The 21,029-nt window shown below is 41.6% G+C and overlaps 1 protein-coding gene across 1 annotated transcript in view; it reads right to left on the reverse strand.

The window, feature by feature from the left end:
- papss1 (3'-phosphoadenosine 5'-phosphosulfate synthase 1) overlaps positions 1-21,029 on the reverse strand; it is a 60,800-nt gene that overhangs the window by 1,683 nt on the left and 38,088 nt on the right. The window contains exons 10-11 of the mRNA XM_072583905.1: positions 14,331-14,599; positions 1,996-2,225 (exon numbers count right to left, since the gene is read on the reverse strand). Of these exons, the coding sequence (XP_072440006.1) occupies positions 1,996-2,225; positions 14,331-14,599 (499 nt within the window). The remainder of the gene's footprint in view (positions 1-1,995; positions 2,226-14,330; positions 14,600-21,029) is intronic.

Raw genomic sequence — 21,029 nt, forward strand, 5'->3', positions numbered from 1 at the left:
CCTTTGTGCACTTGTCATTCTGAAGGTAAGAACTTTGAGAACGCAAGACTCTCGTTTGCCTGTAACAGTGCTCAAAATAATTTACACCAGTTATTTGTTAGGCAATTAAAGTTGGAAAATGTTATTAATTATTAGTGTACACATTCCAATGTAATCTTAGCAGATCCAAGAGGGACACGATTTGTCTTATCAGACTTGCACTAGCTTTCTGAAAGTGTTTAATTCACAACGCGCCTCTTAATTTTCCCATTTCGCCACAGCATTTTCCTTTTCAAGTACATTTCCAATATTATAAATAAATATTCTGTAAAATATGGTTCATCTTGTACAGAAGACAGAATGGGTCATTTTTACAACTGTACATCACTACTCCTGACCAGGATGGACAAGACTGAAAACTTCCCAGAATAATCAAGTGCAGAACAGAGAGTGCTTTTATGTAGCTGTCTAGGATTGATCTTATCCACCAGTTCTATTTGTTTGCATTTGCAGACTTTGTAAATACGCTCCATCACTCACCTTAAGAAACCAAGACCTACCACCAAGCGCTTCACTGGAGACTCTCACTGATGGTACCTACATTGATGACGTTACCTAGTATGGTGACGAAACATCTGAAAACAAACTTTCCAGCTCAGTGAGCTAACTTACATACATAGAATTTGTTTGCTTTGGTGCTTCCTGAGTAAAACTGTGCCTTAAAATATTGTTTGACTGCAACTCTTGACCCACTCCCAAATCATTGCCTGATGTAGAGGTGTCAGTAGGTGTCCTGCATATCTTCTCTCTATTCAAGCCCACAAAGGAGACCTTACAAGTGAAATACTATGGCACGACTGATGCCATTTTCCTTGTAGTTCATGGTCAACAGCTGGGCCATTGCTTATTGAATTCCAACTTGCACCTTCTCACTATGTCACTACGTACAGAAAGTGAATGAGTAAATAATTTATTTATTGTCATATGTATCTTCAAGATAGATTGAGAAATTTGGTCGCCACAACCTGGCGTTATTTTGAGTTACAATAAGTATAAAAATAAATTACTTCAATAAGAATTTCTCTTCTGTTCAGCAAGGTCTCTGCAAAGTGTTCTAGCCCTCGAGGAGTCCGGCTCCAGGAATAACAACGACGATGCCATTACTCCAGGACACACCGGCACCGGGTGCCACTACCACCACCAGGAGTCCCAGTCCAGAGAAAACGACGCCACCAGCCTGGAGCACATTGGATCTGATGAACCTGAACACCATTTACCGTGCCAGCACCACCTCAGAGTATCATCTGCCTATAGCAACTTAACGCCCAGTACAACAGTACAAGACACAGGAGCAGCAGGACACCATTGATCCCAATAATGGCATATCAATACTTCAAGTTGATTTATTGATTTTTGATCTGTCATAAAAAAAGTCCTCCATTTTAACAGATCCCATTGAGTCTGCATGCCTTAAATACAAGTGTCTACCCAGCAGAGGGCTCTTGTGACACAGTGGTAGCGCCCCTACCTCTTAGCCAGGAGACCACCTGCTCCAGAGGCACGTAATTACATCAGTGTACAGGTTGAGTAAAAATAGCTAGAGATCTGCACTGGTAATCAGGCAGACAATGCCCCAGTACTTACTGAAATGTTATGTTGTACTGGATACAGTACTCCAAAATTAAGGTCATGTGGCAATGGGAAAGCTGCTAAAGCACAGTGCATTTCTGCAAAACGTATTGGCAGCAAACTTAGCTGTTTTATTACAAGGTTTGAACTAACTGAAGTCAATGCTGCAATTTAAACGATAAACATATTATCCATATATGAAGTGTTCGGTTGTTTCAGCTGGGCCGGATGGATGAACTGCTTTACAATATTGCCGTATTAAAAAAGGTGATTATGTTTTCCCTCCATTATATCTGCTTTTACAAGCCCAAGAGGAACCTCCAACTTCTAAACAGTCATAATGACTGAAGCGATTGCATTCACCATGCAACAAAATCCCATACTTACTGTTCAGGGTCATAATAGTCCATGCATTTTTTCACCTTGTTGTAGGCAGCGACGCGAAATGGGATGATTTCCAGGGAGAGGAGGCCTGGGGCCATGGTCAGAACCTTTGCCCCATGCGTTGGCTCATACAGGTCCTTCTTAGTCTCTGGATGAGGCATACCTGCAGGGTCTCGGCCCACTATGTAGAAGTTAGCCCCTGCAATCATGCGGGATCTGCAGTGCCATTGAACCTGCAATGAGAAACAATGTGCAATGTTTGAATTAAACAAAATTAAACTGCTCATTTCTCCTGGTTTTTACGAAGCACCGAACTTGTATTTTGATAATAAAAAGCAAATGAAAGCTCAAGTTTTGAAACTTCAAGCCTGTTTTCCAATAACTTTCCCTTTGATCTGGCCTCAGGTACATTTGTTCGCCAGACTGTGCAAAAGATCCACTTAATTACCTCAATATACAAGAAGCGGTTTGCTCATCAAATCACTGATAATTCTTGAAATTTCCAAAAGGACAAGACATTTCTTCCCAAAGTGCCCTGAACTGTTGTTATGCAGATGCTGGCGTGGGTCACAATGCTGTTTGTCAAATATGGGAGAAAGTGAGGACTGCAGATGCTGGAGATCAGAATTGAGACTGTGGGGCTGGAAAAGCACAGCAGGTCAGGCAACATCCGAGGAGCAGGAGAATCGACGTTTCGGGCATAAGTCCATCACCAGGACGATGGAGAGCTTATGCCCAAAACGTTCATTCTCCTGCTCTTCGGATGCTGCCTGACCTGCTATTCTTTTCCAGCTCCACACTCTCGACTCTGTTCATCAAATATCTACGTTTTAAATCTGAGGTATTTACCTTGCCTATGTCTGGTTTTTATGGTGGTGCACTTTAATTAAAACCTACTAAGAGCTACAACTGGGAACCAACAGGGCACAGGAATCAACAGGTATTTTGTAATGTCTTTGTCAGAGTGGATACAAGCTAACATTTCAAAAATAGCTGTAGATCAGGAAATGGGAGGGAGAAACTCAAGCAAATACCAATCACCAATGAAGTGGCACTGAGCAAATTACTGCAGTTGCAGGGCGACGAGTCCCCATATCCTGATGGACTTCCAGTTGTTGATCTTGAAAGAAGTGGCTAGCAACCTCGCCCCTGTCAACTGATTCTAAAATTTTACCAAACAAGCGAGATCAGGCTAACCCAGCCTGTAATTTCCTGTCTTCTGCCTTCCTCCTTTCTTAAACAGGGTGTTACAGTCGCCATTTTACACTAGCCATGGACCCTGCCTGACTCACTTTCTGAAAGGTCACCACCAATGTTTCCACAATCTCCTCTGCTATCTCCTTCAGAATTCTGGGCTGTAGTCCATCTGGTCCAGGTTATTTGTCTACCTTCAGACTTTTCAGCTTCCTCAGAATCTACTCCTTGGTAACTGCCATTGCACTCACCTCTGCTTGCCTACTCGTGAAGTTCTGGTATGTTTCTAGTGTCTTCCACTGTAAAAACTGATGCAAAGTACCTATTCAGTTCCTCCACCACCTTTTTGTTACCCATTACTACCACTCCAGCCTCATTTTCCAGTGGTTCACTGACCACTCTTGCCTCTCACATTTTAGATACATAAAATAACCTCTTGCACTCTTTTTATATGTACAGTTTTATATAACAAGCTGGCTTAACTACATATTTCATCTTCTCCCCCTTATTGCTTTTTTGATTGTCCTCTGTTGGATCTTAAAAGGCTTCCCCCTAATTTTCACCACATTGTACGCTTTTTCTTTTGTTTCTAAGCTGTTGCTGACTTCACCTATCAGTCATGGTGGCCTCATCCTCCTGTCAGCATGTTTCTTCTTCCCCAGGATGAATTTCTGCAGTGTCTCCCGAATTACTCCCAGAAACTCTTGCCATTGCTGCTCCACCATCTTCCCTGCTAGGCTCCCCTTCTAATCAACTCTGGCCAACTCCGGGCCAAATGGAAAAGAGTGTGGGAAAATAGGCAACTGCTCATTTTGGCAGGAAGAATGAAAAGAAAGCATGTTATCTAAACTGTCAGAGATTAGAGAGCTCCAATATGCAGAGGGATCTGAGTATCCTTGTTCATGAACTGCAAAACGTTATGCACATTAAGAGCAAGTGACTCAAAAAGCCAACAGTGTTTCATCATTTACTATAATGGGAATGGAATACAAAAATGGGGGCATGGGGGGTGTTGATGCTTCGGTTATACATGATGCTCGTGACACCATACTTGAACTGAGTGACAGTATTGGTCCCCTTGATTAAGGATGGATGTAAATCCACTGGAAGTGGTTCAGAGTAAGTTTAGTTGATTACTACCTGGAAAAGGTGGGTTGTCTTATAAGGAATCGTTAGACAGGCTAGACTTGTGTCTACTAGAGTTTAGAAGAGGCAAATTGATCCTGAAGGGTCTAGATAGGACATATCTATGAAGGATGTTTCCTCTTGTAGGGGTATCTAGAACAATGGGTCACTCTTAAAATAAGGGGTGATCTATTTTAAGCAAAGATAAGGTAAGTTTTTTTCTGAGATGGTTGAGTCTTTGGAATTCTCTTCCCAAAAAAGCAGTGGAAGAGTCTTTGAATACTTTTAAGGTGTAGGTAAATAGATTCATGATAAAGTAGGAACTGAAAGGTTACTGGAGATAGCCAGGAAAATGGAGCAACTGCATCAGACATAATCTTATTGAATGGTAGAGTATGCAAGGGGCTGAGCAGTCAGCTCCTAATTCACACATTCACATGTTCTCATGGATATAAGAAACAAATGCTCAGAGCAATGTGAGCATACTCTACAAAGTGTAAAATGACGACATTCTCTCAAAATCGACCAACCGACATCACTTCCTATCAAGGAAGCTTGAGACGACATGTGTCTTGACCAGTCAAGTCTGGCAACCTATTTTACACCTTTCCCCAATTGTCTTTTCATAGAAGTAACCAATGAAGAACAATCTAACTTGCCAGCTCTCTCAGGGGCTTTCTAGCTAATCCCACTGTAACTGATCTGCTAATGAATATCAGAAAGCTATCAAAACTGTAGAACACACACAAAATAAGGACTTCAGTAATTTCTTTCTTTATCCATCAAGGTTAAATCATCACAGTGAAGATACTGTTGAGAAGCATAAGAAAATAATATGATGAAATAAGTATTTTTAGTGTGTCACTTTACTGCATGGATAGAGAGCTCCTAAATCTTTGTTTTATATTTGACTACAAACTATTTTGCATTAAATATCCTAACTTGTGTGACAATATGCTCAGCAGCATCTAAAGGAGGAAAGTGCTGAACCATAAGGACAAAACTTGAGAATTGCTAGAAAAGGAAACAATTCTCTCAAAATCTTCTATCTTGCACTCAGTAGGACGACTCACAAGAAATAATAAAGGGAAAACAACATTTATACAGTTTGTGAAGAGAGAGCTGACTAGATGGCAAGTAGAGGTGCTACCATGGAACATGCACCAGTTAATAATAACTGGTAACTTGGGTGGCACGGTGGCTCAGTGGTTAGCACTGCTCCCTCAGAGCACCAGGATCCCAGGTTCAATTCCAGCCTTGTGTGACTGTCTGTGTAGAGTTTGCACATTCTCCCAGTGTCTGTCTGGGTTTCCTCCCACAGTCCAAAGATGCGCAGGGCAGGTGAATTGACCATGCTAAATTGTCCATAGCGTTAGGTGCATCAGTCAGAAGGAAATGGGTCTGGGTGGGTTACTCTTTGGAGGGTTGGTGTGGACTTGTTGGGCCGAAGGGCTTGTTTCCACACTGTGGGGGAATCTAAAAACTGTGAAAATAGCTGGCAGTGAATCTCTGGGTGACTCCTTGACCAGAGTCAACTTGTCTGTTCTGAAATTTAAATAAAATTTGGTAGTTTACTGTCAGTCATTATCTAGTGCATTCGCGAAGGCAACATCTCTACAGATTTGAGACCACCTGCCACCTGAATGAAAAGATGTCTTTTTTCCCAGCAACACAATTTCTGTATTAAAGTTCCTAAAACCTGAGAAGATATGAGGCAAATATTTCAGTCGAGGCATCTAAAGTCGACAGGTGTATTGACAGACATGTGCAAAAACTGTATGCTTTTGAAAAATGAGACTAAAGTACAACAGCTTAATTGTTGTATCTATGAATAATGAAGGCAGTGAGTATTGAAGAGGGGAAATCCAAAGGCAGGTAATGTTTAAGGACTGTTTAGGACCTGGGAGGCCATGTTGTGGCTGTATAGGACATTGGTTAGGCTACTTTTGGAATAGTGTACGCAATTCTGGTCTCCTTCCTATAGGAAGGATATTGTGAAAAGTGAAAGGGTTCAGAAAAGATTTACAAGGATGCTACCAGAGTTTGAGCTATAGGGAGAAGCTGAATAGGTTGGGGCTGTTTTCCCTGGAGCATTGGAAGCTGAAGGGTGACCTTATAGAGGTTTATAAAATCACATGGGGTATGGATAGGGTAAATAGACAAGGTCTTTCCCTGGGTGACAGGGGAAAGATTTAAAGGGGACCTAGGGGGCAACGTTTTCATTGAATGAGCTGCCAGAAGTAGTTGCGGAGGCTGGTACAATTCCAACATTTAAAATGTATCTGAATAGGCATATGAATATGAAGGCGTTTAGAGGGATATGGGCCAAGTGCTGGCAAATAGAACTAGATTAGGTTGGGATATCTGGTCGACATGGACATGCCGGACCGAAGGGTCTGTTTCCATGCTGTACATCTCTATGACTTTGCCTAAAAGACAAAAATGTAGAAGAGGAGGCAGAGGAAGCTGAGAGAATGTTCTCTGACCAGACTGCACCTTGAATAAGGAAACAGGGTTGGCTGACAAAGGATGATAAGTCTGGAGTACAGAAAAGATTGATTACTAGTGTTACATGCCAAGATTATTAAACAGGACTGGACAGACCTGGATCATTCAACCAGAAAGGCAGCATGATAAATTATATGTTACAAGCAGAGAAAATAGTTAAGGGAATGGACAATTTAAAATAGAGGGCACTGTTAAATATAACTTCTCCAGTCCAAAGATATGTAAAATCTTTAATAATTTTCTGCTGTTCTTTACTTTCCGTCCAATCGTCTGACCTACCACCCATCATTACAGTTACATGCTTTTTCCTTAACTTAAGAGTCATAGAGATGTACAGCACGGAAACAGACCCTTCAGTCCAACCTGTCCATGCTGACCAGATATCCCAACCCAATCTAGTTCCACCTGCCAGCACCCAGCCCATATCCCTCCAAACCCTTCCTATTCATATACCCATCCAAATGCCTCTCAAATGTTGCAATTGTACCAACCTCCACCACTTCCTCTGGCAGCTCATTCCATACACATACCACCCTCTGTTTGAAAAATTTGCCTCTTTAGTTAATCATGGATAATGGGTCTATCTCTTAGAAGTTTTCTGTATGTTAGGTATTTACAAATTCTGAGTATTCTGAAATATCCCCTTAAATGCCTGCCACAGTTTATTATTAATGTATCCCCTAGCCTAGTGTCCCAATGTATTTCAATTCTCTCCACCATCATCCCACAGATTTGCCCTTATTTAAATTTAAAATATCATAGGCTGGCACCGTCTTCCCTCTTCAAACTGAATTGGGGCAGTATGCTGGCTCAGTGGTTAGCACTTCTGCATCACAGCGCCAGGGGCTTGGGTTCAATTCCACCCTTGGGCAACAGTTTGTGTGGAATCATAGAATCCCTAATGTGGAAACAGGCCATTTGGCCCAACAAGTCCATTCTAACTCTCAGAGGAGTATCCCACCCACACCCTGTGTTATTACTTTACTTTTCCTATGACTAATACACCTAACCTACACATCCCTGAACACTATGGGCAATTTAGCACGGCCAAATCACCTAACCTGCACATCTTTGGACTGTGGGAGGAAACCGGAGCACCTGGAGGAAATCCATGCAGACACTGGGATGACGTCTGTGTGGAGTTTGCACAGTCGCCAGAGGCCAGAATCGAACTGGGTCCCTGTCGCTGTGAGGTAGCAGTGCTAATGACTGAGGCGGCATTGGTGCGTTCTCCCTGCATCTGTGTGGATTTCCTCTGGGTGCTCTGGTTTCCTCCCACAGTCCAAACATTTGCAGGTTAGGTAGATTGGCCATGCCAAATTGCCCATAGTATCCAGGGATGTGCAGGCTAGGTGGGTTAGCCATGGGAAATGCAGGGTTACAGGGATAGGTAGACGAGTTGCTCTTTGGAGAGTTGATGTGGACTCGATGGCCTGCTCCCATAATGTAGGGATTCTATGATTCAATGAATGTAAAATTCAGTTAGAACATAGAACATAGAACATAGAACAATACAGCGCAGTACAGGCCCTTCGGCCCTCGATGTTGCGCCGATCAAAGCCCACCTAACCTACACTAACCCACTATCCTCCATATACCTATCCAATGCCCGCTTAAATACCCATAAAGAGGGAGAGTCCACTACTGCTACTGGCAGGGCATTCCATGATCTTACGACTCGCTGAGTGAAGAACCTACCCCTAACATCAGTCCTATATCTACCCCCCCTTAATTTAAAGCTATGCCCCCTTGTAATAGCTGACTCCATACGTGGAAAAAGGTTCTCACTGTCAACCCTATCTAACCCCCTAATCATCTTGTACACCTCTATCAAATCACCCCTAAACCTTCTTTTCTCCAAAGAAAACAACCCCAAGTGCCTCAGCCTTTCCTCATAGGATCTTCCTACCATACCAGGCAACATCCTGGTAAACCTCCTCTGCACCCGTTCCAGTGCCTCCACATCCTTCCTATAGTATGGCGACCAAAACTGCACACAATATTCCAGAAGCGGCCGCACCAGAGTCTTATACAACTGCAGCATGACCTCAGGACTCCGGAACTCAATTCCTCTACCAATAAAAGCCAGTACGCCATATGCCTTCTTCACTGCACTATTTACCTGGGTGGCAACTTTCAGAGATCTGTGTACATGGACACCAAGATCCCTCTGCTCTTCCACACTACCAAGTAGTCTACCATTAGCCCAGTAATCCATCTTTTTATTACTCTTACCAAAGTGAATCACTTCACACTTAGCTACATTGAACTCCATTTGCCACCTTTCTGCCCAGCTCTGCAGCTTCTCTATATCCCGCTGTAACCTGCCATATCCTTCCTCACTGTCTACAACTCCTCCGACTTTCGTATCATCCGCAAACTTGCTCACCCAACCTTCTAACCCTTCCTCCAGGTCATTTATAAAAATGACAAACAGCAATGGTCCCAAAACAGATCCTTGCGGAACACCGCTAGTGACGGCACTCCAAGATGAATCTTTGCCATCAACTACTACCCTCTGTCTTCTTCCAGAGAGCCAATTCCTAATCCAAACCTCCAACTCACCCTCAATGCCATATCTCTGTATTTTCTGCAGTAGCCTACCACGGGGGACCTTATCAAACGCCTTACTAAAATCCATATATACTACATCTACTGCTTTCCCCTCATCTACCTCCTTCGTCACCTTCTCAAAGAATTCAATAAGGTTTGTGAGGCACGACCTGCCCTTCACAAAACCATGCTGACTATCCTTGATCACATCATTCTTATCCAGATGTGCATAAATCCTATCCCTTATAATTCTCTCTAAGACTTTGCCCACAACAGAAGTGAGACTCACTGGCCTATAGTTACTAGGATTATCCCTACTCCCCTTCTTGAACAAGGGAACCCACGTTTGCTAGCCTCCAGTCCTCTGGCACTACTCCTGTAGACAAAGAGGACACAAAAATCAAGGCCAATGGCTCTGCAATCTCCTCCCTTGCTTCCCAGAGAATCCTAGGATAAATGCAATCAGGCCCAGGGGACTTATCTATTTTCACCCTTGCCAGAATTTCCAACACCTCTTCTCTACATATCTCAAAGCCATCCATTCTACTTATTCGTGCCTCAGTATTCATATCGACAACAATGTCCTGTTCCTGAGTGAATACTGACGAAAAGTATTCATTCAGCGCCTCCCCAATCTCTTCAGCCTCCACACGCAACTTCCCATTACTATCCTTGATTGGACCTATTCCTTCCCTAGTCATTCTTTTATTCCTAACATACCTATAGAAAGCCTTAGGGTTTTCCCTAATCCTACCAACTAAGGACCTTTCATGTCCCCTCCTTGCTGCTCTTAGCTCTCTCTTCAGGTCCTTCCGGGCTACCTTATAACTCTCAATCGCCCCTATTGAACCTTCACGCCTCATCTTTACAAAGGCCGCCCTCTTCCATTTAACAAGGGATTCCAACTCCTTATTAAACCACGGCTCCTTCACACGACCCTTTCCTCCCTGCCTGATAGGTACGTACTTATCAAGGACACTCAATAGTTGCTCCTTGAACAAGTTCCACATATCAATTACGCTCTTGCCTTGGAATCTACTTTTCCAATCCACACATCCTAAGTCATGCCTCAACGCATCATAATTTCCCTGCCCCCAGCTATAACTCTTGCCCTGTAGTACACACTTATCCCTCTCCATCACTAGAGTAAAAATCACCGAATTGTGGTCACTGTCCCCAAAGTGCTCACCTACCTCTAGTTCTAATACCTGGCCTGGTTCGTTACCCAGAACCAGGTATTGTTGTTGCTGCTACCTAGTGCTGCCCTTACACTGAAGTCATTAATTAATCCTGCAGCATTACACAATACCGAGTCTGGTGTAACCTGGTCTCTGGTTGGTTCCAGAACCTGTTGCGCTAAGAAAAACGTTCTAAAGCATTCTGCAAACTCATCCAGGGTTCCATTTACTTGTCAGTTTACATATGCTGAATGTCAACTGCAAGATTAAAACGCTGTGGCATCTAACCATCACAGCAGAAGCTCATATTTATTCAGCTTTGTCACCTTGATTTCATGATAAAGCATGTACTAAAGTTAAACAATATCGGTTCAAGTCTCAAACCCCACTCTAGGTGTTTGAGTATATAACCAAAGCAGAAATTTCAGTAATGAAATACTGAGGGGGTACATTGTGCTGTCTCAAGTGCAATTAGTGTAGTTAAGACATGAAACTGATGCACCATCAGTCGTTTCACATGAATGTGATAAATCGACATGCATTTATTTTAAAAGCAGGGGAATTGCCCAGCTAACCTGGCTAGTATTCAATCTTCAATTAACACTGAAAAGAGTTTTGAGTAGAAGTAATGTCAGAAAATACAGTTTAGGCAGCAATCTGTCTAGAAAAACCAGTTAACATTTCAATTGGATGACCTTTCACAAGAACACATTCAGCCACCTTTAGATTAGATTCCCTACAGTGCAGAAACAGTCCCTTTGGCCCAACAAGTCCACACCGACCCTCTGAAGAGTAACCCACCCAGATCCATTCCCTCTGACTAATGCACCCAAGACTGTGGGCAATTTAGCATGGCCAATTCACCTGACCTGCACATCTTTGGATTGTGGGAGGAAACCGGAGCACCCGGAGGAAACCCACGCAAACACGAGGAGAACATGCAAACTCCACACAGACAGTTGCCCGAGATTGGAATCGAACCTGGGTCCCTGGCGCTGTAAGGCAGCAGCACAAATCACTGTGCTACCGTGCTGCCCCTACTGTACCGTATGTGTGTTTATTTCAAGTGGGGGGAAGAAAAAGCCTAAAACTGTGGAAGAAGTTATATAAATAAGTGTTAATTCCATTTTTAATTTGGCTATAATGAAAACACTTAATCTGAATTGGGCATCTCCTCTACAAATGTGGTATGTCCCCTGTATAGTGTGGTAAATGTGCTTTCGCACAATGACTACGGTGGCATCAGGCCATTGTTTTAATTGCTACAATGGACAGAACTGATTCCCTGCCTCACTACGTCCCTAAATAATGCAAAGACTTAAGTAGAATGTATTTGCTCACTGCACTTTTTAAAAGTGAATTATTTACAGTATTGCACTCTAGGTGTGAAATGTCCTGTTCTCAATATGCTGTTTTGTTGTTCAGAATGCCAAGCACACCAGACCAATCTGCCATCTGCACAGACTACCAGTACAGGATGTAGAGACTGCCAAACCCACATATTTGGCAGTAACAAGAAAGTTTTGCCACAAACTATTCTGGAAATGGGACTTTATGGGTGGATTCAACAACAGAAAAATAGCGAACACATTGCTTTCATTAGGCAAAATCTGTGCTTGGAAGCATCAATGTGGCAACAGACACATTGTATGCTCAATGTAATAGCAATTCACACATGCAACTAGCTGCTTAAGGGCTGGCAACCTTAGGAGTTGTTCTAGAACTTGGAAGTGGTGTCTTAATTTTACTCCTACAGGAATAGTTCAATGTGATGGCTTGATAATGACTTGAGAAACTGGGAAGAAGCTTGTATGGATGATCTAGTCAAGTGTGTTGTTAACACTCTTACATGTCTCATTGTGTTGACTTCTTAGCTTATTCAAGAGGACACCATTTGGTGGCCAGTAGGAAATGATCAAACACACTAACCAAGAACAATCCAGGGGAAGGGGAGACATCTCAACCCAGCTCATAACATCCACATTGGCATCACCTCATTGTTGAATCACTCATTATGAGAAGCCTTGAAGCTAATCCCTTTGCACTTGAGAAAGTACTAAATTAAATCCATTAACAATGACTACATTTTGATTTCTTATTTTAAAAAACTGAGTCAAATATGTAATTACGCGATTGTCTCATACTTACAATCTTTTGAATTTACCCATCTACAATTCTATTTCAGCTTTCAAACAGCATCAAGTGACTATGGTGAGAATGAGGGGAAGCAAAGAAAGAAATGGAAAACTGGATGATTTCAGGTTCAAGATAGCCATACTACATTCTTCAAAACATAAACCTTTGAAATTGAATGCTAGATTGTTGAGCAAAACACTCAAGTAAGGGAACTGACCATTTTATTAACAACAGAACTCAATAATTTTAAACAATTGTAAAGTTCATTTCAAGTAACACAGTGGGAGATCAAGTAACAAAATTATACCATATAGGAGATGGTTACTCAACCTATCGTCCCTTTGCCCACCTTTGAAAGAGCTATCCAATTCGTCCTCGAGCTCCTTACCCAACATCCTACAATATTTTTCTATCATACTGAGAATATAGGTTATTGGGTCATGTCTTGCAATGTTAATTTGGGCCACTGGGAGGACTGTAAGTCACTAACCTAAAACATTACAGACAAAAACACATTTATGCATTAAAAGCATAATACCACAAAATTACACAGTATGTCTTTATAATAATTATAACATAAATCAAGTAGACTGTCTCCATTTGCATACATACCTTCCAGCTGCTTTAGGCTTGCAAAAATGTGTTTTCTTAAAAAGTAAACACTACCTCTATTGTTTCCATTTTAAGTTCCTCACTTAGCTTCTTTTGTGGCCTTATATTAGAGCTCTTCTCCTTTAAAAATGATTTAAGTGTATCTTAAGTTGATTGCTCAGAAGGACATCAATTAAAGTAACCCAGGATCTTGAATGTCTGGCAGCCTTGGCAGGTGAAACACAGCAAATTCAAAAATAACTGATCACATTTGGGCAGAGGATTACACCGAGCCTTTTATATTTTGTGTGTACTATGTGCCTAATGTAAATGGCTAAACTTCACTGGTACACCATATCTGATCAGGCTCATGCCCTTGTACACAGCCTGAAGTCAATACTGCACTGAGGGTTAGTTAGCAAAATTTAAGGAACACAATAGTTTTAATTTTGTCTCTCTTCTAGAAATTTCTAAAATTAACTGCTGGCACGTGCAAATTAATCCAGACGAGTTTTAAGTAGAGAAAATCATGGAAGAAATCAATCTATATTCAAAATATTGTAGAACGCCGCCTAAGTGTTCATTTAGCAAATGAGATTCCAATTTACAGAATTACTTCAAAACTATAAGAAGACTTATAGAATTACAATAACTTATACACTGTATGATGCAAATGTATGAAATCAAAAAATGGTCAGATTTTAATTTAATCAAAGCTAATTGTTAATAGACAGTGCACAGGAAGCTTTGAGAAATGTTTACTGATCAACTTTGCACCAACCCAGTGATGGGCATATTCTCTGACTCTAGAAAGCACAACAATACAACAGGCCGGATGACTGAATGACCTTACTCTCTGCTGTAAGATTCTATAATTACTACAAAAAATAAAATGAATTGCTCAAGAGCAGACGACACAAGTCTGTATAGACACTCAATAACACATTGGGAAAACAGATTAATGGTCACACTTCAAGTGGCACAATATACTGCTACTTCAGGGATAAAGATAATTCATTACAAAACGGGGGAAGGGGGGGCAAAATAAGTCACCTCAGTTGGTCCGGCATACATCATGGGAGATGGGAAGATGGCCACGACAGTAGACTCTTGTTTAAGTACCCTCTCTTCCAATACAGCAGCATGCTGCTTCATTCTCCATAATAAGGGTACATCATCATCTTTCGTCCAACCACCTAGTGGATGAAGAAGAAGAACTGGACGCCTATAGCCACGTTCAATCAACTGTTGAAAGGTATCCTGCATCAATAGAGCATGCCCATTGTGCACTGGGTTGCGTAGCTGAAATGCGAAGACAGCATCTAAAGGAATGAAAACAATTAGGGCAAATTTAACTCTACCGTAGAAATTTACTTCAACATCACTGCCACTCCCTGTCAACAATTTCAAAGTTGATTTACAAATGAGCCGTCAGTCAAATTCTCTGTCACAGCATATCATATATTTCATGACCTGGTGTTTCCACTCAATTGCACTGATTTCTTTGGCACAGTTTTCCTCCACTGGCATAAACGATTACAGAATTTTAAAATACAAACTGTATTCAATGCACTTTTAGGTTTTTGCAATCACTTTTTCTCTAGTTTTAAAAGCATCCCGCTAGAGGAAGTACCCACCCAGAAAACTGGTCACACCCTCAGCCCCAGATTGAATTAATCACCATTCGGAGTTTCTACTCATGCTGATTTGCAGGCAGTTGAGGGGGATCCAAGAGCTGAATTGAATCATTATAGCATCAAAACACTAATAGACAGGTGTCAAACTGTTTTCCAATTAATTTGCTTGACAATTTATTAATGAAATAACTATTATACCCCAATCCAACCAGACCATTGCTCATTGGGTAATAAATCAAGGCTGTGGTTTAATGCGCTTATTTTGTAATAAGCACCTACTTATATCTCTGTTAATCAACATTTCCAATATAGAATTAAAGCTGAGCAGAATTGCCCTGGTGTCCAATGAATACAGATTGCTGCTGAATGACGAGGGAGGCAAAGGCAAATTTCAGCTGCTGTTCCTTAGAAAGTGGTTCAATAACTTTGTGTGAGAGTTCAATGAGAACCTGCCATAAAGTCAGAGTCCTAGATAAGTACAGCTTCAGTCTAACTCATCCATGCTGTCAAGATATCCTAACCTAATCTAGTCCCATTTGCCAGCACTTGGTCCATATCCTTGTAAACACTTCTTATTCATATACCCATCCAGATGTCTTTTAAATGCTGCAATTGTACCAGCCTCAATCACTTTCTCTGGTAGCTCATTCCATGCATGCACTCAGTGAAAACGTTGCACCTTAAGTCTCTTTTATATCTTTCCCCTCTCACTCTAAACCTATGCCCTCTACTTCTGGATGCCCCCAACCCAGGGAAAATATCCATGCGCCTCATGATTTTATAAACCTTTAAGGTCACCTCTCAGCCTCCGACACTCCAGGGAAAACAGCTCCAAACTGTTCAGCTTCTCCCTACAGCTGAAACCCTCCAATCCTGGCAACATTCTTGTAAATCTTTTCTGAACCCTTTCCAGTTTCACAACATCCTTCCGATAGGACAGAGACCGGAATTGTACTCAATATTCCAAACGTGGCCTAACAAACATCCTCTAGTCGCAGCATGACCTCCCAACTCCTGTACTCAATACTCTGACCAATAAAGGAAAGCACACCAATCGCCACCTTCACTATCCAATCTACCTGCAACCCTTCTTTCAAGGAACTGTGGACCTACACTCAAAGGTCTCTTTGTTCAGCAACATTCCCCAGGATCTTACCATTAAGTGTATACGTCCTGCTCTGATTTGCTTTTCCAAATCGCAGCACCTCACATATATCTAAATTAAGGTCCATTTGCCACTCCTCAGCCCATTGGCCCATCAGATCAAGTTCCCTTTGTAATTTGAGGTAACCTTCTTCATTGTCCACTACACCTCCAATTATGGTGTCATCTGCAAATTTACTAACTATACCTCCTATGCTCACACCAAAATCATTTATACAAATGATGAAAAGTAGCAGACCCAGCACCAAGCCTTGTGGCACTCTGCTGGTCACAGGCCTCCAGCCTGCAAACCGACCCTCCACCATTACCCTCTGTCTTCTACCTTTGAGCCAGTTCTGTATCCAAATGGCTAGTTCTCCCTGTATTCCATGAGATCTAACCTTGCTAACCAGTGTCCCATGGGGAACCTTGTCGAACGCCTTACTGAAGTTCATAGAGATCACATCCACCATTCTGCCCTCATCAATCTTTGTTACTTCTTCAAAAAACTCAATCAAGTTTGTGAGACATGGTTTCCCACGCACAAAGCAATGCTGACTATCCCTGATCAGTCCTTGCATTTCCAAATACATGTACACCCTGTCCCTCAGGATTCCCTCCAACAACCTGCCCACCACTGAGGTCTGGCTCACTATTCTACAGTACCCTGGATTTCCTTACCACCTTTCTTAAATAGTAGCACCATGTTAGCCAACCTCCAGTCTTTTGGCACCTCACCTGTGACTATCAATGATACAAATATCTCAGCAAGGGAACCAGCAATCACTTCCCTAGCTTCCCACAGAGTTCCAGGGTACACCTGATCGGGTCCTGGGGATTTATCCACTTTTATGCATTTTAAGACATCCAGCACCACCTCTTCTATAACATGGACATTTCTCAAGATGTCACCATCTACTTCCCAAGATTCTATATCTTCCATGTCCTTCTCCACAATAAACACTGATGCAAATTAATCATTTATTATCTCCCCGATCTCCTGCGGCTCCACACATAGGCTGTCTTGCTGATCTTTGAGCGCCCCTATTCTCTCCTTAGTTACCCATTTGTCCTTAACGCACTTACCAAATACTCTTTGGATTCTCTTTAACCCTATTTGACAAAGCTATCTAATGTCCCCTTTTTGCCCTCCTGAGTTCCTTCTTAAGTATACTCCTAATGCCTTTATACTCTAAGGATTCTCCTAATCTCTCTTGTCTATACCTGACATATGCTTCCTTCTTTTTCTTAACTAAAACCTCAATTTCTCTAGTCATCCAGCATTCTCTACACCTACCACTCTTTCCTTTCACCCAAACAGGAATGTACTGTCTCTGGACTCTCGTTATCTCATTTTTGAAGGTTTCGCATTTTCTAGTCGTCCCTTTACCTGTGAACATCTGCCCCCAATCAGCTTTTGAAAGTTCTTGCCTAATACTGTCAAAATTGGCCTTTCTCCAATTTAGAACTTCAACTTTTAGATCTGTCTATCCTTTTCCAGCACTACTTTAAAACTAATAGAATTATGGTCACTGGCCCCAAAGTGCTCCCCCACTGATGCCTCAGTCACCTGCCCTGCCTTATTTCTCAAGAGTAGGTCTAGTTTTGCACCTTGTGTCCATGACAGATGAATGTCTTTAACAAATGTCACAAATGATTGCTCAAACATTTCTTTTCCTTGAAGTGCAGTTTCTCTTTATTTTTTAAAACTCCAGAACTAAATATCAACAACACCTTAAGAGATCCTAGAAGGTAAATGCCTCATGGTGCCAGTGATAAATATCGAACTTGCCCTGCTGTGTGGACCTGCCATTGCTAGCATTGGTGCACAAGAAGGGACAGTTTACCTGTGCGATGCTGAGCAAACAGAGACTGTGTACCAACTATGCCAGGAAGATGTCCTTGTGTGCAGAGAGACTGAATGTTACCAAGAATGACTATTGCAGTGGTCAACTGCATCAAAAAAATTGAACAGTTCATTTACAGAACAAATCTGAATGGTCTTCACCCTGTAAAGGTGTTGTGTGCCAGTTTGATTCCAGTTGTGCTATGGGCAACCCTGGTAAGCCTTGCCCCCATCCAACTGGTTAATCAATATGCTATATATACTGCTATTATTTTAGTTGGTCTTTTTGTTGGTGTTGCTATTGTTAAGTGTATTATCGCTAAGTATTATCTTCTATTGACATCATTGATTCCACCCAGAAAATGCCTCTTCTCCACTTAGATGATGAGGAAGCACCATTGCCTGCCCCTGGTCCCTCTTCGAAGGAAGAGGTGGTATGGCAGTCTTTGGCTGCCATTGAATTGAATTAATTCAATCCATGCCCTCACATTTATGATGTGGTCATAGAATGACCAAAGCGGGGAGATAAGGACTCACATTTTTGATCCTAGCTGTTGTCAGAAGCAATAAATATGTGAAGGGTTTTTATTAACAACAAAATGGCTATTCAATTTAAAATAACACAACAAAATGGCTGCAAGTTATGATTTGACTTTGTGAGCCTGTACTGCTGCCTTGCTGAATTAGCTGAAATAGAAGATAAGGCAAACAATGGAGTTTTCATAAAATGAATTATGAACCATTAATTGACCACTTGAACGGCTAGCATGAGATGGTGATCTACATAAAACAAGAACCATTTCCCAGGAAATATCGTTGGATTAGCCTGCTGTCAATCACCTTATTACATTTGATTGGTCTTTTCTTGTAACTAAGGTTGTGCTGTCTCTTTTAAAAATACCTATAAGTAATGTTTAATTTTCAAATATAATTGCGCAATTTCACCACGGAACAAAGAAGCTTTAACCTCTGTGTGGCTGGACAGAATTGCGTCAGGCTGCCTTACTTTATTAAGTGGGCAGCCTTGCTTTATACTGACTGCATTCCATTGTTTATTTTGACTGATCTCGAAGCTGAGAGGTCCTGTATGGGATGTGCAGTATTCACAGTCTGAACAGGTTTTGTATTTCCTAGCTAATATAATTCAATACTTCATTGGTTTTGATGATCACTGGTCAGTATTCGTTAACCAGGTGCACTTGCGCTACTTGAGTGCCAGTTTGCATCACAACACGAGTTGAGAAGATGATGACCATTCCTACCTCGCTACTAAACATAACTATATATTCTAGGTCAGTATGAAATGTTGTGCAGGAGTGTTGGCCATTTATTATATTAACTATTTGTGTGTCACTGCATAAATTGGCTGGTGCGTTTCCCTACCAACTAGGGTCTGCACTTCAAAAGCAATTCAACAGCTGTGAACTGTTTTGGCCTGTCTCAAAGTTATGACGTATGGTACACAAGCTAAGCTCTATCTTTTGTTTCATGAACTGTTATATTATTCGTGGGTTTGTGTTTTACTAATTTGCCATTCCTATCTATAGTGATTTCCATTTGTCTGTCTTAAGTTTGACTTACAATGATTTTACTCACTGGCATGTTGTATCCAAATCATTTTGCATTTTCTAAGTTGTCATCAGAAATCACTGACCAACTTGTGTTTCTGAATTAAAGTCAATTAAATAAAATATGCTGAGTGACAGTTCCAAAAGAATTAATCCCTGGACACTTGACTCAGTTCTTCTCTTCTCCGCCCAGCCTAAAAAATGCAGCTAATTTCTCATTCAATCCCAAAATTCATCCTGAACACAGATTGCTTGAAGCTTTAATGGTTATCATTGCAATGTGAAGCAGTCATGATGGTCTTTACCCGTCTGACAATTTCATGCACCTGCCAATTTCATAACTTGGTTAGCGACAAATAAAAACAGCAGATGCTGAAATCCAAGGTAGACAAGCAGGAGGCTGGAAGGACACAGCAAGCCAGGCAGCAGCAGGAGGTGGAGAGGTCGACGTTTTAGGTGTAACCTTTCTTCAGGACTTCAACACACCCAGAGTCCTGAAGAAGGGTGACATCCAAGATGTCGACTTCTCCACCTCCTGATGCTGTGTGGTTTGCTGTGTCCTTCCAGCCTCCTGCTTGTCTACCAATTTCATAACTTAGTCAATGCTTGAAAACATACTATCTCAGCTACTCCTACGTCTTTTAACATGGCCAATCCCAGTGAGCAAGTTCAAGTGTTTTCTTAAATTCACTTGTGGGATGTGGCTGTTACTTGACGAGCTTTTATTGCCCAACCCTAGTGGCCCTTGAGAAGGTGGTGGTGAATTGCCTTCTGAACCGCTGCAGTCCACATGCTGTAGGTTGACACACATCATCTTCTGGTGGGCTTTCCAGGATTCTGACTCAGTGACACTGAAGGAACGGCAATATACTTCCAAGTCAGGATGGTGAGTGGCTTGGAGGAGAACTTGCAGGTGGTGGTGCTCCCACATATCTGCTGGCCTTATCCTTGTGGATGGAAGTGATTGCAGGTTTAAAAGTTGCAGTCAAAGGATCTAACGATACGATCAATTTTTAAAGAATCTAAAGATATGGTCCATTTTGAGACAAAGTCCTGAAATTTATGATTAGACTCCAACCACGAAACTAGGGAACCCTAACTCTCATATGACTTCAGACAATATTCTTCTGCACTTTCTTATTGGGCATACTGAAAGATACCCGAGAAGTCCAGCCACATCTTAAACTAATTCCTTATGAGAACCATCCTCTTTCTACTTTGGTGTACACAGCCAGAAGATCACATCATGCAAGACATCCAAGATGTAAAAGCTTGCTAGAATAACACCAAAAGGTCAGCATGATTTCATAAACTGTTGACAGAGGATTGGGTAGAATGCGCTTGTCATGTTCCTATGTTCTGAACTCCAATCACAAACGAGCTTGATGTTTTCTTAGAATCAATTATACTGATCCACAATTTTCAACCATATCTTTTGCCAGTGTTGCCTGCTTCAAAAATGCGATTAAGAATATAACTCATTACTTGCTGCCAATCTCTCACTTCAAAAATCTTCCCCATAACATTTCCCGCAAATCCATTTATGCTTCAATCAACT

This window comes from Chiloscyllium punctatum, chromosome 14 (genome assembly GCF_047496795.1).
Source record: "Chiloscyllium punctatum isolate Juve2018m chromosome 14, sChiPun1.3, whole genome shotgun sequence".
NCBI lineage: Eukaryota > Metazoa > Chordata > Chondrichthyes > Orectolobiformes > Hemiscylliidae > Chiloscyllium > Chiloscyllium punctatum.